The sequence below is a fragment of the Ovis canadensis genome, chromosome 12, assembly GCF_042477335.2.
Source record: "Ovis canadensis isolate MfBH-ARS-UI-01 breed Bighorn chromosome 12, ARS-UI_OviCan_v2, whole genome shotgun sequence".
In the NCBI taxonomy this organism is placed as follows: domain Eukaryota; kingdom Metazoa; phylum Chordata; class Mammalia; order Artiodactyla; family Bovidae; genus Ovis; species Ovis canadensis.
In genome coordinates, this window is record NC_091256.1 from 12,200,011 (window position 1) to 12,227,734 (window position 27,724).

The 27,724-nt window shown below is 53.4% G+C and overlaps 2 protein-coding genes and 1 pseudogene across 2 annotated transcripts; all 3 read left to right on the forward strand.

The window, feature by feature from the left end:
- Positions 1 to 216: 216 nt before the first annotated feature.
- Positions 217 to 14,045, forward strand: PRELP (proline and arginine rich end leucine rich repeat protein). Its single transcript, XM_069544467.1, has 3 exons — positions 217 to 395; positions 8,207 to 9,192; positions 11,100 to 14,045. Exons 2-3 carry the CDS (start codon positions 8,223 to 8,225, stop codon positions 11,273 to 11,275), a joined length of 1,146 nt encoding a protein of 381 aa, XP_069400568.1. The 5' UTR covers positions 217 to 395; positions 8,207 to 8,222; the 3' UTR covers positions 11,276 to 14,045.
- Positions 14,046 to 16,856: 2,811 nt separating this feature from the next.
- Positions 16,857 to 27,516, forward strand: OPTC (opticin). Its single transcript, XM_069545134.1, has 7 exons — positions 16,857 to 18,332; positions 20,626 to 20,857; positions 21,568 to 21,703; positions 23,346 to 23,504; positions 24,203 to 24,405; positions 26,047 to 26,142; positions 26,566 to 27,516. Exons 1-7 carry the CDS (start codon positions 18,124 to 18,126, stop codon positions 26,734 to 26,736), a joined length of 1,206 nt encoding a protein of 401 aa, XP_069401235.1. The 5' UTR covers positions 16,857 to 18,123; the 3' UTR covers positions 26,737 to 27,516.
- On the forward strand, positions 19,540 to 19,634 carry LOC138416750 (U6 spliceosomal RNA; annotated as a pseudogene).
- Positions 27,517 to 27,724: the final 208 nt, after the last annotated feature.

The following is a 27,724-nucleotide window of genomic DNA, read 5'->3' on the forward strand; positions in this document are numbered from 1 at the left end:
AATGTTATTAAAAACGGGTCCGTTAGTGGGCATGGTGTGTGGATGGAGTCTTTGGGATTTTGGCTGCCAAATAAAGACTTTATTGTTGTCATTCCTCCTCTCCCAAGCTCCCTCCCTCCCTTCCCTCCTCCCTTCTTCCCTCCTCCCTTCCTCCCTCCCTTCCTCTTCCCCTCCCTACTTACAATCAGCCTGGCCCTCCCCTAACCTAACCTCCCTACCCCAATAGGATCTGGTGGAGGAAGAGTCAGGCAAACACAAGCACGCACACACCACTGGGAGACCAGAGCGTCTGGCTGGCTCTCTGCTGCCACAGCGCCACTGAGGGTGGGGGGAGCAGAGGCAGTCTCGCCTCGCCGGAGATAAACCCGAGCTGAGAGGAGAGGCAGGTGGTTCAGGTAAGCCGTCTGGAGGAGGAAGGCTCCGGCCTCCAGCCAGCCCCTTCCCGCCCCATCCACGCCAGGCTACTGCTCTAGGCTCTGTCCTCGCCTGCCTTCCTTCCTTCCTCCCCTCCTTCCTGTCCTCTACCAGATTTTCCTCCTTTCAGAGGAGCTCAAATCAGCCTTCCTCATTTCGTCTCCACCCTCTTCCCTCTCTTCATCATTCTGCACCCATGGATTGGCTTGTTGCAAAAGGCAAACTTTCTTGGTACGGTTGTGTACTGTAGCCCAGAGCCATGCTGCACCCAGTGTTTCTACAGATCCGGTTCCCACGGAAACTCCACTCTAGAACCCACTCTGCTGCACCTTTGATGCTTCGTCACACACTGTCCCGGGCACACACGTGTGCCTCACAGATGCTGCACTTCCACTTCGCATGCACACGCACGAATGCACACACAGTGGGAAGGCGTCCTGTCCATTCACCTCCGTCCTGACGGCATTTGACATGCAGAGCTAGAGCACACAGTGACAAGACCCTGGCAGGAAAACACGCAGGCACGCGCGCACACAGCACCTAAGAGAGAAGAGCAAGTGCGTCCTCCCACCGAGCTGGCAGAGCCAAAGAAACCATGTGTCCCAAACGCAGGCAGATCAGGAACAGGATGAGCAGCAGCAGGGGCTGGAAAGATTTCTTCATTCTTTAGAACTTAATTGGGTGGAGGAGAGAAAAAAGCAGCTTTCTAACCTGCACGGTGTATTCCCAGTAGCTCTGACTTTCTCTGCCTCACTACTCTAAACCACTTTTCTTTTGGAAAGAGAGAGAAGAAAGCAACCCTACTCCAAAGCCTTAGAGGTACTAATTCCCAGCACTGGGGGTATTCATTTCTGTTTTCGGCAGGCAGCCAGAAAAGAATTCTCTTTAAAGCCACTTCAACATAATCCCACACTGGCAAGGGCTTCCTATGAGAGACGAAAAAAGACGTAGTTCCTTAATGAGTCAAGGGAGGGGAAAACTGAAGTGGGAAACTGAATTTTTTAAATAGGGTGGACCTTCTCCGTTTGCCCAGCTCATTCCTCTTCGATTATGCAGAGTGCTATCCCAAGGCAAGAAGGGCATAGCCTAGGAGAGGGTCTCCAAGTACGGCTGGTCTTCGAAATCACCTGGATGCAGGGGAGGGTGAGAGGTGCTCACTAGAAATACAGACAACTGGACCCTTTGCTTTAGATCCACAGGATCAAGACCCAAGAATCTGCTATTGTTTCAGGATGTGACAGGCAGCAAGGGTTTGGGAGTCTGAACCAGAGGCCTGAGGGACACATGTGTAGGACTGAAGAGCCCAGGATTCTGGCAGCGTTAGCTGGGCAGACAGGCTGTGTGGCTTCCCGGACAAGGACTGTCTGAGGGAGCAGCTTCAGAGTGTCTCCAGTGGGCCACCCTCTTTCGCAGAGTAGAAGCAAGCACCTGAAGGAACAGGGAAGACCTTGAGTGAGCTCTCCCCTTCTCTCCTCCTTGTAAAAACTGGCAGCTGTGTAATGAGGGAACATTGCAGAAAGCAATTTCCCCCAAGGTAGCTCCAAAGAGCTTAGGCTTCCTCCTACCTGCTAATCCGCCTGCCTGGGCCCCCAGGGGCCCTGTGCAGGGCTCCTCCCCACCCCTTTTAGGTCCCCTGCTCCTGCCCAGTAGCTGCCTGCTCTGGCGGGCCTGCACAGAGGATGGGCTGAACCGCAGGGTCTACACTGCCCCTTCACCTCCCCGGGGGCAGCCCCACCTCTTGGGCCTCTGGGGGAAGCTGGAAGGGACAGGTACCCAAGGTTGGGAGGGGAAGTCCCGAGTCACAGTGGACTCCACAGCCAGCTGAGGACAGCAGCCTGCGGTGTCCCTGGTCAGCATCCCCGCGGCTGCTGCAGAAAGGCTCAGGGACAGGAGCGGGTGTTAGTGAGGGGGAGGGACAGAGCGAACATTCCCCAAATGGCTGGAGGCATCTATAGCTTCTCTAATTATTTCATTCTGAGACCTAAGTGTGGTCTCACAGGCCTGAAAGGGGAGGAGCTTGCTCTGTGTAGGAGAGTTGGTGGGAATCCAAGTAAACATCTGCAAGGATTGGCATTCTGTGGAGGGAACGGCTGTCCTCTGGCCAAGCTGAAGAGAAAGAGACCCCATTACTTTGAAATAATGTCAATAATAGCTTAACATTCACCAAGCACTTGCTTTTTGCACATTTACTCACTTAACCTTCAAAATAATCGGATAAAAGTGTGTTAGTATGCCCATTTTACAGATGAGGAAACTGAAGCTTAGCAGAGGCAAGAGATTTCCCAAGAGTACCCAGCCAAACAGCTGAAGAGTTGCAGGGTTGAGACCCACATCTATAAGCACTCAACACATCAGACAGATTCTTGTAGGCTTTCTTCACGGGGTGGAAAAGCTAGGGGATTGAGGCAGAGAGAAGGACATAGTGAGGAGCAATAATGAGAGGACAAGGGCCATCCCACCCTAAATTGTTCCCCTTGCCTTTAGAATGGAAAACTTGCTCTTCTGGACTTAGTGGCCTGAGGCCAAAAGACACTGTGTTTACATGTCGCCTTGTGGTAGACACTGGGGAGACAGATGGCTTCTCCATTAGAGTGTTAGATTTATTTTTAGCTCTTTTTGATCTGTAGCACATTTTAAAGTCGCTTATCACGTTTTCCTCTGAAAATAACCCGATAAGGAACAGAGGGACAGGGAAGATTTCTTTATCTGTGTTTTGCAGGTAAGGGAAGTGAGGCTGAGGACAGGGTCGCGTCACTATAGGCAGTGGTGGCTGGGCGGGGACCCCACACCCCCTGTCTAGTTTGCACCGTGTTGCTGTCTTCACCTTTGCCCCAGTCAGCCTTACTCCCATTCTGCTTTCACTCCCCAAGAAAGGGACAGTGAGTCGGTGACTTGCTGAATTCACCATGCCTCCATGTTAGCCCTTAGTCCTGTTACCTCAGGACCCCACAACGCCTACTTGGAGGTCTTGGAAGAGTCTAAGGCAGCTGCGGTGGGCCTGCCTCACTCCTCTGTTAACAGCTGGGCAGAGAAGACCCGATTCTCCTGGCTTTCAACTCCCGTGTGGGCTTCAGGAAGACACAGAGAATAGAATGGCTTTCAGAAGTCTGAGTTTAGGACAGAAAGAAGGAAACCAAAACAGAGGGTCATCCCAGCGTCCATGGGCACGGCTCTGGCAGGGGCAGCCCCATTCCAACGGTAGGGTCACTAGCTGGGTGAAGCCAAGGAGGCTCACGGGTAATGAGCTAGACGTGAAATCTGACAAGAACACCAGGAAGTAGTGTGGAGTCATCTTTCTTTAACCCAAGGAGACACACCCAGCCTCACTCTCAACTCAACCCCAACCCCAGGCTGTCTCCATACAAAGCCAATTATCCTATGATTTGGTAAACCCTTGTGGGCCTCAACCCCACCCTGCCCTGAGGAATCGTTGCAAGAGTCCTGGGAGGATGAACCTTAAATGAATGACTTTATGAGCTAAACAGGGACAGGGCTTTCTCACTTTAAACATCAGAGTCTTTTGAGAGGATACGTTCTTTCGCAAACAAATCAATGAATACATGAAACCCCTGCCATTTGCAGAGGTTTCATGCTCTATGACATGCCTTCCTGTGGATGATCCCATTTGATCCTCACACAGTTGAGGACCCTGGGCCTGAGCAGGTGGGTCAGAGCCAGGATTCAAGCCTAAGTCTCTAATACTTGAGATTGAAACTTGAATTTAAAACTCTCTTAGAAAATCTTCTCAAATGGGAGAGTGAATTTTGGGTTGGTCAAAGCGATTGCTTTCCGCTCACAAATGAGCAGCTTTTTGAGAACAGGTGTTGGTGAATGGGGTTACAGGAGGTCAGTGGTTATAGGCGGTCCAGGTGCATTCATTGAGCAAGCAGTGAGCTCGGCCCAGCGGAAGGTGGGGAGGTGTGCTTGTGAAGGCAGAAGAAATTTAAAAATCACATACACTTAGAATCCCGCCTGAGGGGACTTATGACTGGACAGAAGGTTCTGGAAGACAGGAACATACGAAGGCGTGGCTTTGGGCTTTGTGGGAGACACCATGGCTCCCTTTGGAGTCCAGGGACTTCTCGTCTGTCGCAAATTCTGGTTTGGAGACTTAGACTGTGGGGACGGCACAGACGCCATCAGGAAGGAGCACTGTCCCATGAGAAAAGCCTCAGAAATGAGCACTGCTTCCTCAAGGAAGGAGCATGCGCACACACAGAATGGTTCAGCCCCAGGGCCAAGAGCAGGGGAATTCAACAGACCTAGCTTCTCCAAGGAACAGGCCCAGGAGCTTCTCCTCGAGAACCTTCTCAGCGCTGAAAGGAGCGTGGCCAGCCCCCAGAGGTCTGGAGCATAGACAGGTCAGAGGGCCGGTGGGGAGATAAGGGAAGTTCCCGAAGGGTCTGGCACAGGAGGTGGCGGCAAGGGCGGCCTGTGTTCACGGGGATGGCAGGGGTGGGAGGCATGCCCGTCGGGTGAGGCTGTGACTAACCCGCGGCTCTGACGCGCCTGAGCCGAGTGCTGCCCGGGCCCCGCGTCACCGGGAAGCGCCTCGTGCCAGAGCCGGCTGCCGCTTCGCACGGGCGTGACTTGCCCACTCAGGGCCCAGGGTAAATGCTCCTGCTGACCGAGGCAGTGAAAGGGACGGGGCTCCGCCAGGCTGGGAAGCCTGCCCGGGGCTTCTCACTGCACAAGAGACCTCTTGCTTATTGTCAGTCTCCCAGCTGGTCAGGAAGTAAAAAGTGCCAAAGCAAAAAAAATTCAAGGTCACAAAAACTGGGGCTTTTAAAAATGTTAGGTTTTAGCACACGAATGTAACACTTTCAGTTCAGTCGCTCAGTCGTGTCCGACTCTTTGCGACCCCATGAATCGCAGCACGTCAGGCCTCCCTGTCCATCACCAACTCCCAGAGTTCACTCAGACTCACGGCCATCGAGTCGGTGATGCCATCCAGCCATCTCATCCTCAGTCGTCCCCTTCTCCTCCTGCCCCCAATCCCTCCCAGCATCAGAGTCTTTTCCAGTGAGTCAACTCTTCACATGAGGTGGCCAGAGTACTGGAGTTTCAGCTTTAGCATCATTCCTTCCAAAGAAATCCCAGGGCTGATCTCCTTCAGAATGGACTGGTTGGATCTCCTTGCAGTCCAAGGGAGTCTCAGGAGTCTTCTCCAACATCACAGTTCAAAGGCATCAATTCTTCGGCACTCAGCTTTCTTCACAGTCCAACTCTCACATCCATACATGACCACAGGAAAAACCATAGCCTTGACTAGACGGACCTTTGTTGGCAAAGTAATGTCTCTGCTTTTGAATATGCTATCTAGGTTGGTCGTAACTTTTCTTCCCCGTTTAAAATCTCTGTGCAATATTGTTATGCTATTTTCAAGAAAATTACAGAACTTATAACACTTTCACTGATAGTTCACCAGTTACAAGTGGTGTGGGGCCTGGCAACAAGACTCAGGTTTACTTTTCCAATGAGAGTCTTTTCAGCTCAGCCTTTCCGGTGTCTCCCCAAGACTGTTACGTGTGCAGCTGGAGATAAAGCCAAGAATCTAACTGCAGCGTCCTCTGTGACAGGAGGCCAGGGGAAATGGCCCCCTGGGCCCCCTTGGAGAGGTCTGCCTGGGAAGAGGCCACCTTAGAAGAAGGAGGAGAAGGAGCGGAAGCTGCAGGGCAGCCTCCTCTCCCTCCCTCCGCTCTGTCTCCCTTCGCTCCTCCCCTTCCACACTCTACCCCACGAGGACCCACGCACGCACACCGAGGAGGGGCGCGTGTGTTTGCTCGTGTGTGCGGCACAGGGAGACGAGTGTCTGTGGGAGCGTGTGTGGGCTGGGTGTCCAGGGCAGGTGTGCAACAGGTGTAGGTAGACTCCGTCGCCCCTCCAGGGTGAGCCCTGCCCTCATCCATGTTTCTCGTCACACTCAGCTCCTTCCAAGTAACAGACTCAGGCTAAACATCTGGTGAGGGGCTGCTACTGAGCTAGCTTTGAACAAAGCTAGCAGGAAGCCAGTACTGGGTCACACAGGGAAGAACCTAGCTGATGTGGGCTCCAAAGAAAGCGGGGGAAGCCTGGCGCAGAGGCAGTGATCACAGGGTCTAGACGCAGTTGAGGATACACTCCAGCCTCCCCTCTCTCAAGAACTCCAAGAAACCTGCATCTCCAAAGTGTCCCAGGCCCTAAGAAGGGGAGGGGCAGACCACCGCAAATTGTGAAGAAGCAGCAAAGAGGGCCGGCCATTGGAAGCAACGTGGAAACAGAGATCCCGGAGGAGATCAAAGGGGCTGTCACAGGGACCTTGGGAGGGGAAAGGACAGGTAACCCGACAAGCTAGGGCAGGGGGTCTGAGAGAAATGCCAGTTATTGTCTGCAGCCTTGGGTCTACCAGTTTCCTCAGCTTAATTTGACTCAGACCACATGGCCCTATCTGAAGCAGCATCAGAACCAATGGCAAGGGCAACCCCAGAGCATCCTTCAGCAGCCTGCTCCACTATGTCTTTGAGGTGGGCGGAAGTTCTTTATATCCCACCTGATATCATCAACTCCAATGCATATGGGAAGCAGCAATACCAGATCAGAAGAAACGAAAGTGGTTTCCCTGCAGCTTTTTAAAAAACTGAAACATAGTTGATGTACAATATTATCTGTTACAGGTGTACAATACAGTGGTTTACAATATGTAAAGGTTACACTCCATTTCTAGTTATTATAAAATATTGGCTACATTTCCCATGTTGCACAATAGCTTATTTTATACATAATAGTCTATACCTCTTAATCTCCTATCCCTATATTGCCCCTCTCCACTAGTAACCACTGGCTCTCTATACCTATGAATCTTCTTCTTTTTGGTTTTTTTTTAATATTCACTAGTTTGTTGTCGTCCCCACAGCTTTCAGTTGCTTCCTTGTTTATTTCCCCAGGAGCCTCCTCATCTGGGGAGAAATTCTTGGTGTGTGTCCTGCTGGCAAAGACCAGCGTTCTCTGAGCTGAGCCCTGGGGAGGAGGGGCGAGCGGGGGCAGACACAGCACTTCCTTCCCAAGAGCTCGCAGAGCCCACAGAGACGTGGGGCTGTGTCCTGGGTCTGCTGTTATATAGCTTCCTGGCCTTGACAAGCTCCTATTCCCCTCCAGTACTCAATTTTTATAAATAGTTGAGTCTGGACTTTGTGAATTTCAAAACACTTTTAGCAATGCTACTTTTTTTTTTTTTTCAAATGAGTGCTTCAGCTACCCTTTAATATATGTAGCAGATTTTAAAACCACAGAGTTCCTCATGTTGGACAGGGGTCCCCCAGAGCCATCCCCTTGGCCTCTCTCCCTCAGGAGGACTCCACTGAAATGGGGCATGGTTTGAAAACCACTGAGTTATGGAACCAGTGAGGACCCTTCCAGATGTAATACCCCAGGACTCTATGGCTCACGTATCCTAACATTCTTCCTATAAAGGGAGAGATGATTTTCTCATACTGCAAAGCAGGACACTGAGGACTAGAGTGCTTAAGGGTATTCTCCAGGAAACCCTGGGACTCCTGATTCACAGCCCAGAGTGCATTCTGCCAAGACAGCTGACATTCTAGCACATCAGCACCTGGGCCTCTGGGAAAGGGAGCCAGACACTCAAACCCTTGCTGCCTTCTCACCTGCTGGATACAGGCAAGCAAGGAGATGCTTCCACAGGCCCTTGCCACGGCTCCCCCCAAGCCCGTCCCGGCCAACTCCAGCTGCAAAGACACGTGCTCTTTTTACTGAGGCCCAGCAGGCTGATGACCCGCCACCTTCCTCCCCACAGGTGCGTCGCCTGGATCATGAGGCCATCCCTCTGCTGGCTCCTCACACTTCTCCTCCTCTTGGCCTCAGCGGCCCAAGGCCAGCCGACAAGACGACCGAGACCCAGACCGAGGCCCCGGCCCAGACCCAGACTCAGGCCCACACCTAGCTTTCCGCAGCCCGATGAGCCAGCGGAGCCTACAGACCTGCCCCCGCCGCTGCCCCCAGGGCCCCCGTCCGTCTTTCCTGACTGCCCCCGGGAGTGCTACTGCCCCCCCGACTTCCCGTCCGCCCTCTACTGCGACAGCCGCAACCTCCGAAAGGTCCCCGTCATCCCGTCCCGCATCCATTACCTCTATCTCCAGAACAACTTCATCACTGAGCTCCCGGTGGAGTCCTTCAGGAATGCCACGGGCCTGAGGTGGGTCAACCTGGACAACAACCGGATTCGAAAGGTGGACCAGAGGGTGCTGGAGAAGCTCCCCAGCCTGGCGTTCCTCTACATGGAGAAGAACCAGCTCGAAGAGGTGCCCGCAGCCCTGCCCCGGAACTTGGAGCAGCTGAGGCTGAGCCAGAACCAGATCTCCAGGATCCCGCCCGGGGTCTTCAGCAAGCTGGAGAACCTGCTGCTGCTGGACCTGCAGCACAACAAGCTGAGTGACGGCGTCTTCAAGCCCGACACCTTCCAGGGCCTCAAGAACCTCATGCAGCTCAACCTGGCCCACAACACCTTGAGGAAGATGCCCCCCAAGGTGCCCTCCGCCATCCACCAGCTCTACCTGGACAGCAACAGAATCGAGGCCATCCCCAGCGGGTACTTCAAGGGCTTCCCCAACCTGGCCTTCATCCGCCTCAACTACAACCTGCTCTCGGACCGGGGCCTCCCCAAGAACTCGTTCAACATCTCCAACCTGCTGGTGTTGCACCTGTCACACAACAGGATCAGCAGCGTGCCCGCCATCAGCAACCGGCTGGAGCACTTGTACCTCAACAACAACAGCATTGAGAGTGAGTGTGGGGACTGGGGCGGCGCAGGGGGTGGCCGGCTCTCCCTGCTCAGCACTCTCGCGTGCGCCTCGTGCCTGAGCACGCAGAAGCACCCAGTCTGGTACAGGCTTCAAACCTTGGTCTTTCCACTTGCAGCCCACATGACCTTCAAAGAATATCTGACCTCTCTGGGAAGTCTCCTCGTTTGTAAAATGGCACAAAATGTTTATGAAGATTTGCTAGTTTAGTATGGATAAAGTGCCCAGAATACCATGCTTGGGGGGTACCAGTTTTCCTACCTCCAGCCCTCCTCACCAGCCCCTGCTCCTTTGCCCTCCAGACCTGTAGGTAAGGGAGACATAAAATACAGCTCTGGACATTCTCAGATGGATGCAGCAGCTGTGGGAATGCAGACCAAGGAGAAAGAAGCACTCCTAACATGATACTAGGAATCCTTAGCTTTCAAGCCAAAGGATGAGAGGGAGATTTTTGAATTTGTATAATCTCAAAACAAGTGGATGATAGAACAGGCTTATTCACTCATCTGAGATAATTACACAAAGGTAGGGGAAGTCTTCTTAAATCTTGCAAGAAAGAAATTCAGGAAAAGGCAAAACTGTCTAATTTTACCCTGCAGGGAGCAAACTGATAGAACACATTACTCCCACGAGGCTGTATAGGCCAAAAATCTAGACAGAAAGGATACCTTGATTAATAAATGGTTGACAAGTTTCTACCAGATTGTGGACAAAAACAGGCTGTGGCGGGAGGGGCCAGTGATCCAGCCTTCTGAGATTGAAGACAGAAAGATTCCACCCACTCTCACCATTTCACAGATTTCAGAACAGCGCATCGGGGGGTAAAGTCCAAAGTCACAAAGGTCATAGGAAGAAAATTCATCTATGTCAGGGCTCTTTCTGCTGCTCCAACGCTGAAGAAAGAAGAAAGCAGAGAGAGGGAAGAGGAGGAAGGAGATGAAAAGCAACCAAGCACCACCCACAGAAGCTAAAAGAAGCAAGGCTTGGGAGGATAGAAAGCTTCATTCAGAAGAGGGCATACCAAAAATGTGGCGGGGAAAACGGAAACTCAGCTTCCATCTGAAAACCTGCCTCCATTTGCCCATCTCTTCCCTTTCTTGCTCCCTTTCCCCAGAGCCAGTCATCACTCCAGAATCAACGGCTCCATCACGTCCTGGGGCCCCGCGCCCCTCCCTGGCGCCCTTTCTCTTCCTGTCATCCCTAGTTCAGTTAACCTAGCCATCCTCTGCCCACCCTCAAGCCTCACATCCCGTTTACAGGCGCACCTCCAGGGCAATCCATCCACTGCGGGCTTCAGATCTTGCTTCCCTCCACTGTTTCTCCACATGCAGCCAGATTCATCTTTCTACAGCATAAACCTGATCGTAGGGCCCTTCCAGATTTAGCGCCCCCAGACACCAGTTCATATATCCCACCGTCCCTCTCATAACAGCAGTCCTGCTCAGTGACATTCCTCAGACTAGAAACCAGAGACCCCATCCTTAGTGAAACATCTGAAAGTCTCCCATAACTGGTGGCCACAACGGGAGCCTCTCCAGTTTACTCTGCTTAGTACACCACGTTGTACTATTTACTGGTTCCAAACTCTGCCGTGGGCTTTTTGCCCCCTACAACATCATTCAAGTAGGTCACGGCATCAGAACAACATCCCCAGGTCTCTACACGTTAATCGTATCTTTGAAGTGTCAGCTCAAAGTTCACTTTCTCCATGACCCTTTAGAGTGAGTTTTCAATAACAGTTGTTGGCCAGTTCCAATTTAGTTCATTTTACAAACGGGTAAACCAGCCTGGAGGTTAGGGTCAGTCACTCAGGGTCGCACGTTCCCGAGAACTGGTGAGCCCACCCCCTGCCCACCTCTCCTGCTGACTTTTCCCTTTCTTTCTCCGCAGAAATCAATGGGACCCAAATTTGCCCCAACAATCTAGTCGCCTTCCATGACTTCTCCTCGGACCTGGAGCACGTGCCGCACCTCCGCTACCTGCGGCTGGATGGGAACTACCTGAAGCCGCCCATCCCGCTGGACCTCATGATGTGCTTCCGCCTGCTGCAGTCCGTGGTCATCTAGGCCTCCTGCGCCCCTGGAGCTCCTCCGGCCACACTGAACGTGGAGGCCCAGGCGCCCGCACCCACAGTTTGCTCTGTCTCCTTTTCTTGCTCCCAGCTCTGCCCTTCTTATCCCACCTTCCCGAGTCAGGGACAAGCCACATACTCTGCTGACCCTGCAGCTTCCAGAACAAGATTTCCAAAGGCTTGATTTGGTCCACCCAGTTCAAAGACACCCACTGTGCACCCCAGCTTCTGGTCCCAGAAGCACAGGTGTGTGTCTAAAGACATCCCACTCTCTTCCTCCCTCATCACCCCTGGGTTAGCCTGGGCCATGGACTGAAATCTGGTTCTCGTCCTGGCCAAAGCAAGCAGAGCACGGTCAGGGGCAGCCTAGACATGAAGTTTGGAAAGTCCTTCTGGAAACTCCTCTATTGTGGGCAGCTCTGACCCAAACAGACTGAGAAACTCAGGTCTCCCGGGTCAAGGATCCCATCTTCCAAAACTGCTGCTGCCGTGCCCCATTCACGGGCACCAGATGGGCACCTGCCCTCTGCCAGCCTGGATTCTGGAAAGGAGGTGCAAGGGAACGGCTGAAGAAGGGCGCAGACTCAGAGAGGGGCACAGGGACCCGCTGCTCCTTCATAGGGTGAGACGGGCCCCTTCTCGGCACCCAGCCTCCTGGCTGAGCCTCTGTGCCAACAGTAAGAGCAGGGAGGAGCATTCCAGGAGGAGAGTGGCTCAAACACCCAGGAGCCAGCCAGTGGGAGAGGCTGGGGGTCAGAGCCCAGGATGGCCCGGGTGGGTGTGGATGGCTGCTTGGCAGCTGGACCAGAGGCCCAACGCCTGAGGAGCAGCAACACAGGGAGGGTACAGAGCCAGAAACCCCACCCTGCCATGCGCCCTCTGCCCTTCCCTTGCCGGGGAGCGGCTCCTGAGAAACTGTTCGAGAAGGGGCGGAGAGCCAGAGATCTCCCAGAGCCCTCTTCTGCTTGTGCAGCGGCCTCCCCTCTCAGCCAGGGACGGCAGTGACATCTGGTGGCTGATACTGCCCACAGCTGGCCCCTGCGTCCTCCTCATCTGCCCACAGCTGGCCACTGAGTCCTCCTCATCTGCCCACAGCTGGCCCCTGCGTCCTCATCTGCCCACAGCTGGCCCCCGCGTCCTCCTCATCTGCCCACAGCTGGCCCCTGAGTCCTCCTCATCTGCCCACAGCTGGCCCCTGAGTCCTCCTCATCTGCCCACAGCTGGCCCCTGAGTCCTCCTCATCTGCTCACAGCTGGCCCCTGAGTCCTCCTCATCTGCCCACAGCTGGCCCCTCTGTCCTCCTCATCTGCCCACAGCTGGCCCCTGAGTCCTCCTCATCTGCCCACAGCTGGCCCCTGAGTCCTCCTCATCTGCCCACAGCTGGCCCCTGTGTCCTCATCTGCCCACAGCTGGCCCCTGAGTCCTCCTCATCTTTCTGGGGTGATCTGCCAAGGTCAGGAGTTGGCCTCAAGTTCCCACTTGAAAAGCTGTGGGCGACACGCATGGTCTCTGTCCTCTGGGGTCTATCGGGCACGCAGGTATAGAGGCACCAAGATAGGGTACGTGGTTCCCATATGAGTGAACCCAAGAGGGAAACTTCAGGAACCCAGAAGAGAATATGGCTTGTTCCCTTCTGCCCTCTTACCTTGCGGGTCCCTTCTGCTCTCTGCTTTCAGGTGGTAGACTAAGGAGGAGCTACAGTACCCCTCCAAGGGACCCTCTGGAGCTCACGTTCCCTATGCAGCTCCACCCTTTAGACCAGCATGAGTCCTAAATATTATCTCCTTCCTTCACGATAATTTATTCCCTGTATAGACTGTCCTTCCCCCAAAGTTCTCACACACACTGCCCCCCAATCTGGCACAGGGGAGCAGTGTGTGAAAGGCCTCTAATGGAAGCCCGAGTCCCCCGGAGCCGACTGACCTTCATCTCCCCTTTCCTCCCTCTAGTGGGTGGAGACGCCCCCCCTCTACAGCCCCCAAGTGAATGTTGGTGGGACTGGGCAGGGTGTGTCCTAGAAATGAGTAGGACGCAGTGCCCACTCTCAAGTTAGGTTGAGAAAAGTTCCAGAGATGTTTAAGAAATTGGATTAAGCTAGCTCCCCAACTTTAAGAAATCTCCATTTTATTCTAATTTTCCTCTTTTGCTAATTTACAGAAAACAGGCCCGTTTCAAGTTCCTCCCCATGTTCCCATTCAACTGCTTCATTCTTTGCAGCTGCAGCTGGTTTTTCCAAAGCTCTTGCTTAAAGTCAAGATAGACTGTAGCCAAGGTGCTACGGCTTGGATAAGCCCCCCTTGTGTATCTTACTCCCACCTTGCACCGTCAGCCCCTCTGGTAATGAGCACAGCGCCTAGGACTCCTCAGGGAGGAGGGGTCACTCCCCTGCTCCTGCAAACCTGAACTGTCTTCTTCTTTCAGCAGCAACAAAATCACCATCATCCCAGTGCCCTGTCTAGAATATGCCGGCTTCCTCTATAGCTCCCTGCAGCTGTAACCCAGAGGAAACTGAGTTGGCCGTATAGTCCCCCCACCACATACACATAATGCGCCGGTTTCCCCTGGATTTAAGGAGGCCGCCTCCTCCATGTACAACTTCGTTCTCCCAGTGCTGTTGGCATAGGCACATACAGGTGTGTAAGTAGGTGTGTACGCGTGCCCTGTACCTACATCTATTCTTTCTTGAAGATCATGACAACTTTGTGAAACAACTTTCACAGTCCATCATGCTTCACAGCAGAGAAAATAAAGTGATATGAAAAATATCCTGCTTGAATTGACAATGTAAACAGGTGAGGATAGTACCTTAAATTCATCTTGCCACCCCCTCCCCCTGCCTCCAACCTTACCACCTCTGAGAAGACTGGTAGAGATAGGATCCTATTCCTAAGAAACTCTAGGGAAATGATTCTAAAACCTTTTCTTGGTGGACTTCCCCCATTCCTAAAGTCAGATAAAAAAATCTGGCAGCTACATGTGAAGCCCCAAACTCCAAGTTCTTTTCAACCCACAGATACTACTAGATGGTTGAGGGTCTCCCAAATGCTCAGCACGGAGACAGATACAGAAAGACACAAACCAGACTCCATTCCTAACCAGACAAAACTTACAGACTAGTTGAGGACTGGTAGTGTAAGATGCATAGAACAATGTGGTATACTGAGCGCAGTGAGCAAAGGGCCAACCACTTCATCTGGAATGGTCTATAGGCCATGCAGATATGCACAGAGGGGCAAGATCAGGAGGCCCTGGAATCTCTCTTCAGGTGGAAGGTTTGTCTCAGAACCAACCTGGTAATCCCACCGGACTACACCACCTCCTTTTGGATAAAAAGCTGCCGGATACTGTCCCACTCCTTCTTCCTTGCCTCCTAAATTTCTGCCTCAGTTCAATTCAGAAAGTGTTCAGTGTATATCAGCCATGTGCAAGGTTTCCAGCTAAGAATTCAAGGACAGGTAATATATACCCCCTTGCCCTTGAGGAATTCATAAAGGGAAAGTCCATGAATTAGTAATTGCGTGTCTTAAGTGTCTGCAATGATGCTGGGTACAAAAGGCATTGTGGAGAAGGTCTCTCCTTCTGCCTGGGAGAAACCAGAATGGTTCCTATCATTTGCTCTGGATCTTAGATTTGAATCAGATTTTGCCAGGTGGGAGAAGAAGGAAAAAGCACATAAGCAGGAAAGAAGGGAACCAGCTTGAGAAAAAGATCGAAGACATGGAGTCTACCGTGTGTGTGCGCGTGCGTGTGCGTGCGTGTGTGCGTGCGTGTACGTGTGTGTGCGTGTGTGTCTGAGAGAAGAGGAGGCATGATTTGCAGTCATGGATTTATGTGGCTACAAGCCCTCGGCAGGAAATAGACCCCTGCTGTCCAAAAAGCAGGGGAGTTCCTGAAACTTCCACCTCTGCCTCTCTCTCTCTCCCCCTCTGTGTCCATGAACAGGGAAGCAGTGGGGTCACCCTGCCCCAGACCTCTGTCCCCAGGGCCTGCCACCTCCACTCCATCATCACGCCTCCTGCTCCTCCTAACGAGGCTCGGATTAGAGCGGCTCTCCAGGGCTGAGCTGCCTGGGGCAACAGGAGGACGGCTAGACGGTTCCCACGCAGATCACACACACGCACACCGTGAGCCCTCACACACATGCACGCACACACACACCGTGGGCCCTCACACACATGCACACACACACACCACGGGCCCTCAGACACACACGCACACACACACGCACACCGTGGGCCCTCACACACACACACACACATACCACGGGCCCTCACACACACACACACCACGGGCCCTCAGACACACATGCACACACACGCACACCACGGGCCCTCACACACATGCACACACACACACCACGGGCCCTCAGACATACACACACGCACACACACACGCACACCGTGGGCCCTCACACACACGCACGCACACACATACCACGGGCCCTCACACACGTGCACACACACACACCACGGGCCCTCAGACATACACACACGCACACACACACGCACACCGTGGGCCCTCACACACACGCACGCACACACATACCACCGGCCCTCAGACATACACACACGCACACACACACGCACACCGTGGGCCCTCACACACACGCACGCACACACACCACGGGCCCTCAGACATACACACACGCACACACACACGCACACCGTGGGCCCTCACACACACGCACGCACACACACCACGGGCCCTCAGACATACACACACGCACACACACACGCACACCGTGGGCCCTCACACACACGCACGCACACACACCACGGGCCCTCAGACATACACACACACACACACACGCACACCGTGGGCCCTCACACACACGCACACACACACACACCACGGGCCCTCAGACACACACACACATACACCGTGGACCCTCACACACACACACACACACACACACACACCGTGGACCCTCACACACACACACACATGCACGCACACCATGGGCCCTCACACACATGCACACACACACATACCACGGGCCCACACACACACACACACACACACCGTGGACCCTCATACACACACACACACACGCACCGTGGGCCCTCACACACATGCACACACACACATACCACGGGCCCTCACACACACACACACACACACACACATACCACGGGCCCTCAGACATACACACACGCACACACACACACACACCGTGGGCCCTCACACACACACACACACACACACACCGTGGACCCTCACACACACACACACACACACACACACCGTGGACCCTCACACACACACACACACGCACACCATGGGCCCTCACACACATGCACACACGCACCGTGGGCCCTCACACACACGCACACACACATACCACGGGCCCTCACACACACACACACACACACACACACACACACACACCATGGACCCTCCCTGAAATCCATGGTAACCAGACAGCGCGTCGGGTGTGTTCGTGAAGCCGAGAGTAGAAGGGGTTGAGGGTCTAGAACTTGAAGCCTGAATCCAAAGCGGCTCAGCCGGGCCGGGGGAGCAGGGAACCTGCGCATGCGCGGCGGGACCAGAAGCGCGAGAGCGGGCGCGGGGCTTTCGGGGCGCAGCCGCAGACCCGGGAGCAGACGTGCTGGGGTGCGGCCCAGGGGAGCGGGGGCAGACTGCAGGGGAGAGGAAGGAGCAGCCACACCGCTTTCTTCTCAGGGAACAAGCGGTGCGGGAGTGGGCCCGGGGATCTGAACGCGGAGCCTCGGCTGTGGAGAAGGTTGAGGACCGCCCACCGCGTGCGCCGCCCGCTTCCTGGGCACCTCCCTGGCTCCAGGGCCATCTCTCCACCAGCAGAGCCCTCTGTGTCTCTCCTCGTGCCGGGGGGCTGCCGGGGGATCGGGAACAGGTTTTGCTCTGGAGACAAGGTTCCTGGGCTGGGAAAGCCCCTCCATTCCAGCTGGTGCCCAGGAACACTGCAAGCCAGGCTCTGGCCCTTGGGCCAGGATATTAGCTCTGCCCCTCAGGTCTTGTGCCAGGGCAGAGATGAGTTCTGCCAGGGCCATCTGTTCTGAGGGCACAGAGATGTATGGCCTCGGGACTTCTAGGGTGAGGCAAAGAAGGCAGCTGCTGCTGCTGCTAAGTTGCTTCAGTCGTGTCTGACTGCAACCCCATAGACCGCAGGCAAGCAGGCTCCTCTGTCCCTGGGATTCTCCAGGCAAGAATACTAGAATGGGTTGCCATTTCCTTTTCCAAAAGAAGGCAGGGGTCGTATGAATTAAGGATTTAGGACCTGAGGCTGGCTCTGTGCAAGTCACCTCTTGGGCTGGGCCTCTGATTCTCCACCTGTAACTATAAAAGATTTGGATTAAATGATTCTAAAATTATTACTTTGCCAACAAAGGTCTGTCTAGTCAAGGCTATGGTTTTTCCTGTGGTCATGTATGGATGTGAGAGTTGGACTGTGAAGAAAGCTGAGGGCCGAAGAATTGATGCTTTTGAACTGTGGTGTTGGAGAAGACTCCTGAGAGTCCCTTGGACTGCAAGGAGATCCAACCAGTCCATCCTAAATGAGATCAGTCCTGGGTGTTCATTGGAGGGACTGATGCTAAAGCTGAAACTCCAATATTTTGGCCACCTCATGTGAAGAGTTGACTCATTGGAAAAGACCCTGATGCTGGGAGGGATTGGGGGCAGGAGGAGAAGGGGACGACCGAGGATGAGATGGCTGGATGGCATCACCGACTCGATGGACATGAGTTTGAGTGTACTCCGGGAGTTGGTGATGGACAGGGAAGCCTGGCATGCTGTGATTCATGAGGTCGCAAAGAGTTGGACACGACTGAGCTACTGAACTGAACTGAACTGAATGATTAATTAATGATCCTGAGACCCATGCAGCTGGGGTTTAGCACGTGGTTAGCGGGAGGAAGCAGGGAGGAGGAGCATCGTCTAAGAACCTGGGCAAACCATGTATACAGGCCGGCAGAATCGGGAGGAGGGTGTCCGAGCTCCTTCCCACCACCTTCAGCAGGGACTTGCCAAAGGCACCAGGGAAAGAAGAGTCTCTCCCAAGAAGTGCATCTTTGGTAAGGACCCCAGAGTGGGGAGATTCTCCTCAGACACCTGAGGACCCCACACGATGCTTTCTGGTGTTTATGATCAGGAAATGCTTTTCTGAGGCCCATTCTTGTAGGTCCAGAGAGTTTCCTGTATCTTCCTCTCCATCACTGTCGGAGAGCTTGAAGCTGGCTTTCAAATTCTACTGCACCCCCTGTTCATCTCCTCTTTGAATCTCTCTCCCTGTGGCGATTTTTGTGCACTTACAGTCCCCTATTAGAGGTCCAGGTGGCAGGTAGTGGTGCTGGTCAGAGTACCTCAGGTGAGCCTCTTTAAATCTTTGGATTCCACCTCTGAAACCAAAGCCGCGCCACTCTCAGGCTGAAGAAAGCGGGAAAGGCGAGCTCCATCCCTCCACAAAGCCCCACAGATGCCTTCTCTTCTTGGAGAGCGCAGGATCTGAGGGGTGGGTGTCCCCTGCGGGGTGGTAGCCACCTGCCCCCTCAGAGAGAGTGGGCCAGAAAAAGAGACAGACGGCAGGCAGAGAGAGGAAAGGAGGAGGTGGGAGGTGGGAGGGGTCCGTGTGGGCCTGGGACGGGAGGGCTGGGGGCAGGGAGGCAGTCTTTCCGACCAAGCAGAGGGGTGGCGTGAGGGACCCGCTGAGGAAAGGGGGCAAGAGCCGGCTGGACGGCAGGAAAGAGAGAAGTCATTGGCTTGCCTCGCTCCCCGCCCTCCCCAGGCAACCTTCTACCCAGGCCCCTCAGAGGGTCATAACTTCCCCGGCAGAATTCCTGCCTCTCTGGAAGCTGTGAGGCTCCATTTGGAACCCAGAGTCTACAGAGTAAGACTTTGATATTTTGTGGGCTTTGATATTTTGCTGCGCAAGTGAGGGTGAGTGCGGGTAGAGGGGCGCGCGGGTGCAGCGGGGTGGGGTGTTGGCGTTGAGGTTGGAGGGTGGCAGTAACTCAGCTTAGGGCTTTCTTCTTTAAGATTTTTTTTGATTATATAATTTGGTTTGGAGTAATGTATGGGAGGTAAGTTGAAGAGACAGCTCTTGCTATGGATGGGCGCTTACCCCCATGCCTGGCAAAAATTAAGAAAGAGGGAAAGTGCTCACTTTAGCAGCATATATATATATATGCGTTACACACACACACACACTTAATCAATGTAATTATGACTGATTCAAGTTGTATGGCAGAAACCAACACAACATTGTAAAGCGATTATCATCCGATTAAAAAATAAAAAACAAAATAAAATTGGGGTGATACAGAAGATTAGCATGGTCCCTGCATAACATGCAGATTCATGAAGCATTCCATATTTTTTATAACTGAATCACTTTGCTATACAGCAAAGATAGGCCCAACACTGTAAATGAGCTATACTTCAATTTTAAAAATTGAAGGGAAAATAAGAGAGTCTCCTAGAGACTCGTGCAGCTGACTTTGGGGACAGATGCGTTAACAGAAATACACCAGGTACTTCACACCCACACAACACACATTCCCTGACCCATCTGTGCATATGTGGATGAACACGCATGAACATTTGAACTCATCTGTCCAGAGATACCTATGGAACTTTCTGGGTGTGTACAACCACACACAAAGAGTTCTTTTGTTTCTGTAATCTTTTGTTTCTAAAAAGCTGCATTCATAAATATATTTAAAAACTAACATTCTTTTCTGTCATCAATTCTAACTGGAATCAATTTTGAAGCCTATGTTCCCTAAATGGATTAGGCATTCCTGGAACTAGGCTTGCCCTATTTATTTCTGTGCCCCCAGGAGACAAATCCAGGGCCTGGGACTATTCAGATAGCTCATAAATGTCTGTCAGGCAAAGGCAGGAATGAATGAAAGAATGATCTTCCCAGAAACCACAGGTTTCCTTAATGGTGAAGTTTCTCTAAATCTGCTGTAGTGGGTAATAGCTGTACTCTGAATGGGGGACTGTATACGAGAGCACGTCTGTGTCTGCCTAGTTAGTAGGGAGTTACGTAGAAAAGGGAACACGCAGGAGTGTGTGTGTTGAGATGAGTAAATGAGATTTTGCCAGGTGCCTGCACATTCCTGCACTCGTGAATGAGTAGCAGTGTTGGACAAGACTGAAGCGGGGGCCGACAGGAGACATCCCCTGAGAGGCAGCCCCAGCGTGGAGGGAGCCTGCACTTGCAGTGAAGACACTGAGTGTGACGAACAGCTTAAGGGTCTGCAGGCGTAGGGGTGGGAAGCGGGATGCGTTTGTGAGCTGTTCCCCCAAGACTGGACGCCTTAGTGATTCGGCTCCATTCTCATTCCATTCCCCACCCGCCAGGACCCCCATGAAGCTCCTGGCCTTACTGAGCCTTCTGATCCTGATGCTGCAGGAAGCAGGGACAGCACCTCTCTCAAAGGAGGAGAGGGGAGAAGAGCAGCCGTATGGGGAAGGCGATTCTTATGCCATTCTGCATCTGGGGGACTATGTCCTGAGCCTGGACAACTACGAAGAGGTCATCGATCCAAGCAACTATGATGAACTCACAGACTACGGGGACCAGCTCCCCCAGGTGAGCAGCAGACTCACTGCGTTCCCTGAAAGAAACTGGGAACCCGAGGCCTGGTCCCTCTCTACTTTGTAATCAGCTGTCTCAAGCCTCCACCTTTCTCTGGGAAGTGAAATTCTTGTTCCTCCCCAGGAAACTGTCACTTACATAATGCTAAGAAAGAAGACACAAAACTTCAAATTTGCAGCAAAAACTGTGAGCCTTCCCTTAGAAGTCACACATCCCTCCCTGCCTCGGCCTTCAAGTGAGACCATAAAGTGTATCTCACTGGAACATCAGCAGTGTCCTCACGTTCTCCTAGCAAAAAGGAATGCCACAGCCTGTCCTAGACTGCCTTCAGTTCAAAAGTCCATTCCTCAGCCCTGCCTGCCTTCACAGGGGCTGATGTGAAGACTGCGCTCGTTTGCTGTGTGAGCCTGATCCCCAGGCAAGGGAAGGTCCCCGGTCAGGGGGTCTGGAGATTGATCCTAGCTCTCCCACCAGCTCGCCGGCCCCTGAGCTCAGGCCCTCCCCATCTGGACCTCCGTTTCCACCTCTATAGCGTGATGAGAGACCAGACGCTCAGAAAGTCCTTGCTTGTCCCACTTTCTGCCCACCTTCCCCCATTCTCCACAGGGGCTCTCTGTAAGCTTGGAAATGGTTGCTGAAGTTCCCAGACTACAAAGCGAGTTCCTCTCACGCAAAAACTGACCTACTGTGTGCTGTGTCTCCAGGTTAAAGGGACCAGCCTGGCTTCTCTCACCAGGACACGCTTTACTCAGAGCACAGAGGCTGCAAGGACACTCCCTTCAAACCCCACGACGGCCCGGCCTCCGACACTAGGCCTGCTGGCTGCCCCGGCCAACCACGGTAAGCGCACAGGTACAGCCTCAGCAGCCACGGGCCACAGACTGGGTAGCCACGCCCGAGCCCCAGGGGTGCTAAAGAGGAGTGTCCTCAGGGGTGGAGAGCAGAGGCCAGGGAGGGAAGGGGAAACAGCCGCGGGGGTCGGGGTGGGGGGGTGGGGGGCGGGGCGTGGGAAACAGAGGGAGAGGCTGACTGTTCCTGATGCTTCTGCCTGAGCGCACAATCTGGATGGAAGGCAAAGAAAGCAAGAACTCCCCTGTGCCTAGCAAAGCAAAACCTTAATTAATGGCATCACTGGGGGAGCAGGTCGAGTGGTAATTAGATTAGAGACGATTTAAAACCTGTACAGAAGAATAAATAACTTTGTGGCTGTCATTTGTCATGGGGGCAAATGAAGAATTTATTTTGCTTTTCAGCTTGAATTCCCTCCCTAGCATCTTCTCCCCTGCTCCCTGAGGCCCTCCTGGAGACTCAGATGCTGGTATATCCATCAGTAGGGGGTTGCACTCTGCTGGGGGTCAGAACTGAGGCACAGGCGGATGCAGTTAATTCCGGAATTGCTTGTTCTCAGCTCCTATTCTTCTCTTGAGATGTTTGCCTTGAGTGGGTACAGGGTAATGAGGCATCATTAGAGGAAATACTTCAGACAGGAATCTGTGACCTCCCAGGCTTAACGGGCCTCAGCTGGACCTGCCATCCAAGGCCTGGGGATAAGTACAGTCAACTCATGGCTGGTGAGGAAAAGCTGTCTCTTAATCTCGAGTCTGTGTCACTACCATCAGAGTTCCTCCTTGAGCTGGACTAGCAGTGGTCTTTAGTAACCTATGTCCTTTTCAGAGGAAGAGATAGAGACTGCCTACAGTATTCAATAAAACCGTCCCAACTCGTTAAAGCCAGTCTGAGCTCGGTGGCCTGGCCTAAGTCTCATGACCACTGGTGATCAACTGAGAGGAGGGGAGGGATGTTTCCCAACAGCAAACTGAGACGCTGATGTCATAAGAAGGGGAAATGAATCCTAGACAGTCAGTGTCCACTCCACCTTGACTCTATCATGCTTTTGGGAGCCACCTAGGACCTAATTCCTCACCCGCAAGGCAGGTAGTAGAGTCAGCAGCCATTGGCCACCGCGCTGGCCTTGTATCATCTGCAGGGCACTTTTGGGGGCCAGAGAGAAGCCCCATGGAAAGGAGACTAACACATCCACCTCTGTGGTGGCACCTAAATGTCCTAGAAATACCCACATCGGCCTGGGTAAATCTACATAGGACCAGGGTCTGATGAAGGCACTAAGGGCTTAGATCGTGACGGTAATAACTGAGGGAGGCTCTGCTTCTCGCAGTCAGTGGCTGAGCGCCAGACCGGAGCGGCCAGCAGCACTTCCGGGGGCACTGTGACAGTCGTTCTGGGTGGCAACCCGAGGGACACAGGTGACCTTGGCTCAGACACGCCCTGGCCAGGGCCTTTGGTCCCAGAGGCTGAGGGAGTCTCACCGGTGTGTGGGTGGGTGGGAGTGTGTGTGTGTGTGTGTGTGTGTGTGGGTGTGTGTGTGTGTGTGTGTGTGTGTCCCATTGGTCCCAGAGGCTGAGGGAGTCTCACGGGGGTGTGTCGGGGGATCTCCCTGTATTCTATTCTCCACCTGGACCAGGCCTGCCAACCTGTCTGATCTGCGTGTGCCTCGGTTCCTCTGTGTACTGTGATGACGCGGACCTGGAGAACATCCCTCCTCTTCCCCAGACGACTGCCTACTTATATGCTCGGTTCAACCGCATCAGCCACATTCGGGCTGGAGACTTCAAAGGGCTGAGTATGTAACGTCCTGGCAAAGGAAAGAGTGGGTGGGCAGAGGGAACCCCTTGGTTCTTTCCCTTGCTGCTCAGCCACACCGAGCAGTCATTAGAGTGCCCCTCCTGCGTCGGCCCTTCCCTGTGGCTTTCAGTCTCTCCAGCTTGGAAATTACTCTAATTCCTGGCCTTGAAGGTTTTTCTATGGCAGAAGTGACCTGTTCTTGTTTTTGCTCTACAAAGCTATGGGAAGCTGGGGAGGAGAAGCTATGAGCAAGCCTATGTTTTCAGGCTGTCCTAGCAGCTGTGGCTCTCTGCTCTCAGGGCCTCTGAACAAAACCATGCTAACGCTGGTCTATAACCCAGATTCTACCTCTCATTGCTGACAGGCTTCCCAGGCCTCAGAGTTTTGGGGTTCTTTTGTTAGTTTGTATAAACTAACAGCTAGAAGTAGGACGGATCCAGGAATTCCTGCACCTGTTGGGTCTTGCCCTCAGAAGCCTTCTTCCAAGCCAATCCACACAGGACAGAACACTCCAGGGAAAGGAATCACGGAATCTGAGGACTTCCCCAGGTTTATCAAGTTCTTCCTTCTGGTTTGACCCTGGTGCAAGTGGAGCACTGGCTCACCTGCCCTGTGCTGAGACAGGAGAAGGGCGCGGCAGCTCCAGCAGGAGCAAGGGGAGATGGTGTGCCCTGTGTTCTGCTCTGCACCTCTTAGCAAAACTGAAGAGGATTGACCTCTCTGGCAATTCCATCTCCTCCATCGATGACAAGGCCCTCCGCCTGTTGCCTGCTCTGCGGGATCTGATCCTCTCTGAGAACAAGCTCGTGGCGCTGCCTGCGCTGCCCACCAGCATCGAGGTCCTGGATGTCCGCATGAATCGGCTCCAGAGCTCAGGGATACAGCCTGAAGCCTTCAGGGTGAGCCAAGGCCTTGCATCCCTGTCTACTGCATGCCACCTGTGCCCACAACCACACACACACGCACCTGACCCTCGTGGAATATCTCTGTCCCAACGCTGCTCTGGGGCATGAAAGTCAAATGTCATTTCCTTTTTTTTTTATCTTTTGCTTTTAGTTGCATTTATTTTTTGTGGCATTTATTCCCAGGCCATCAGTTATTGTTTCTTCTGCTTATTCTGAAAGGATATCTTTTTGTTCTGTGCAGAAGTCCTCTTCTGGTTTAGGAACAGTCAGTTCTTTTTCAGTAAGGGTTATCTCAACGTGGCAGGGGGAGCTCACATCTGGGTTGATCCAAGTCCCGAGCTGCATCTTCGGGGCTTTGTTCACATGAGATGCTGAGTGGCCAGAGATCTAAGTCTTTCAGTGCAGCGTTACTCTGCATTCTGAGCACGTGCAGTAAAAATTCAGCACTTTGGGGGCCACCGAGCCTGCACCCAGCCCCACCCTTCGGCCTGGGCACACCTACCATGGTAACAGTGGAAAGGCGGCGCGTACTGCTTCTGTAAAGTGCCATCTTTCAGGTACTTGGTGAGCTTTCAGGTATGCATACCCTTAGTGACCTGGGCAGTTTCACAAAAGTTCTTAAAGTGAACTAGAAGATTTCAACCTCTTGATTTGCATGATTTTGTGGGGTTTTCTGGGTCAAATGGATAGAGAACCGTTTTTAGAGCTCCCCTCAGGCCACTCGCCAGAAAAGCCAAGCCCCATTTTCTTCATCTAAGCCACCAGCAACTCCCCCTCTCCCTCAGGGAGCCCCTGGCCTCTCGGGTGCCTTCTCTGCACCTGCTCACACCTCCCTGGGCATCAGTGTTCTCCACACACTCACCCTCTGCTCCCCAGAAACTCGGACTAACATGTGACTTGACTTGGCGTTGTACTGATTCCTGCTCTCACTCTGCATAGCTGTTTGTTTTCAGAACCCACCACTAACTGACCAACCTTTGTCCTTCTAGGAACAATTTTTCAAGAGAGAGACAATCTGGTTGGTCCCTGGCTGGCCAGTTTCAATGGGAAGGGCTAAACGTATGCACGGATATGGCCCCCGGGCTGCCCACTCAGCGGTCCAGGGAGCCTGGGGGCGGTCCCAGTGGGGGAGTGGAGAGAGCTGTGAGTGAGCCTGACACCCACCTGCCACACCCACACGCACACTCTCTCCGCCATGCCTGCGGCCCTCCTTATGCTGGCCTGCGTATCTCCCAGCCGTGCTTTCCATATTTGGTCCACATTTAGCATCTGGGGACTTTTTTTCTTTTCTGGAGACTTTTCACTTGGGAAAGTGCCTTCTGATAGCAGGGATGTTGAAGCTGGGCCCGAATGTCCTGCCGGCCTGTTTCCCAGCCATCCTTGCCCCTTGCTTGCTCCTCCCGGCATCCCCCCGACACCGCTGAGCCCCTTCATGGCCCTCAGCTGCAGCAGCTGTTCCTCTGCATCCAGCAGGAGGAGATGAACCATCCCTGGAGCACCCAGCTCAGGACCCAGCGCCTGGCTGGGGCCCAGGAGACGGGCCCAGGAGCGAAGGAATGGGGTCACATCAGTGCCCCTCACTCCTTGGGCCCCACAGAGCCCACCGGCCTCCCGCGTCCTCTGTCCCCTCCCCAGGCACTGGAGAAGCTGCAGTTCCTCTACCTGGCCGATAACCTGCTGGACGCCATCCCCTGGCCCCTGCCCCTGAGCCTGCGCTCACTGCACCTGCAGGTGAGCGGCTTCCCAAGGACAGGGGTCTTGGATGGCACAGAAGGTGGAGGTCAGACTGCAGGGAGCGCCCTTCAGCAGTGGTGGGGCTCCGTCACTGAGAGCTCGGCCAGCAGAGTTGGCACGTTTCACTCAGACCACTGTCTACCGACTCCGTCTCATTCCTTCCCCTTCCTGCCCTTTAAAACACTTCCCCTCCACGTTCTTACCCACCTCACCCAGTGCTCGCTCCTGCTCCCCTCCCCTCGCCCCCCTCTGTCCCCTCCTGCTCCCCGTGCCCCTGCTTTCTGGCCTCCTTGTTTGTGACCCCAGCCTTCTGGGCCTCAGTGTGTCCAGCTGCAGAGGGGAGGTGAGCTGGTGGGGCGAGGCCTGAGGGCAGACTCTCCAGGCAGAGGAGCGACACAGCGGTCGGTGTGTTCTCTCCAGAATAACATGATAGAGACCATGCAGAGGGACGCCTTCTGCGACGCCGAGGAGCACAGATACACCAGGAGGCAGCTGGAAGACATCCGCCTGGACGGCAACCCCATCAACCTGAGCCGCTTCCCCAGCGCGTACTTCTGCCTGCCTCGGCTCCCCACCGGCCGCTTTGTCTAAGTCTGCCTGCCCCCTGAACAGCAACCTTTCATCCAGGCGTCAGTCAGCCTCAAGATCCAGCGGCAGAAACCCACTGTTCCCCCTGCCTCCACACACACACACACACGCACACACATGCACGCACACATGCACGCACGCACATGCAGCCGTGCACACACACACATGCACACACACATGCACACACACGCACACACGCACACATGCACGCACGCACATGCAGCCGTGCACACACACATGCACACACATGCATACACGCACACACATGCACGCATGCACATATGCACACATATGCACGCATGCGTGCACACACGCGCGCACACACGCACACACGCACGCACATGCAGCCCTGCACACACACACGTGTATGTGCACACGCGCACACACACACGCATGCACACACTGAAATATCCTCCAGGAGCCAGATTTACATTTCTCCATCCTCTTTCCTTAACACCTTATGGCTCCTGGATCAAAGAATAGAGATGTCTGCAGCAAAGCTCTTTCCCATATTCCTGATTCTTCCTACCCACACAGAAGGCCAAGCGAATCATGTAAGAAGCAGAGGAGGGGCAGAAAGAGAAGAGGAAGGGGAATAAGCAGTCGTGTGCTGGAGCTAGTTCTTACTACTAGGCTTGCAAGAACTGATTATTAAATTTTCCAGAATTTTTCAAGCCAGTTGTTAAATGCAGTCATTACTAAAAACTAAATCATGTAAGCTCACAATTAAATACTTTATGTTGAAAACAAATGTAATAAATACGCAAACTCATCACTTCCCAATTATTTTACCATCTTTTACTATTAACCATGTTCTTGAACTTATTTGTGTCTGTGGTATCTGTGTAGTGGAAATACTATATAATGACATGCTTTTAGTGACATCACATTGGTAGTTTGAAATTGGCCACGGTGGGAGTATTTATACCACAGAATTAGTAAATGCTATGTATTATGATTTTGTTAGAGAAAGAGCCTGTTCTTGAGCCTT

Bases quoted from the DNA above. Each gene is read 5' to 3' on its own strand.
- PRELP (XM_069544467.1), top strand. From the start codon at position 8,223: ATGAGGCCATCCCTCTGCTGGCTCCTCACACTTCTCCTCCTCTTGGCC. The intron at 9,193-11,099 runs GTGAGTGTGGGG...CTTTCTCCGCAG, and splicing joins CAACAACAACAGCATTGAGA to AAATCAATGGGACCCAAATT.
- OPTC (XM_069545134.1), top strand. From the start codon at position 18,124: ATGATCCTGAGACCCATGCAGCTGGGGTTTAGCACGTGGTTAGCGGGA. The intron at 20,858-21,567 runs GTGAGCAGCAGA...CTGTGTCTCCAG, and splicing joins ACGGGGACCAGCTCCCCCAG to GTTAAAGGGACCAGCCTGGC. The intron at 24,406-26,046 runs GTGAGCCAAGGC...TCCCCTCCCCAG, and splicing joins TACAGCCTGAAGCCTTCAGG to GCACTGGAGAAGCTGCAGTT.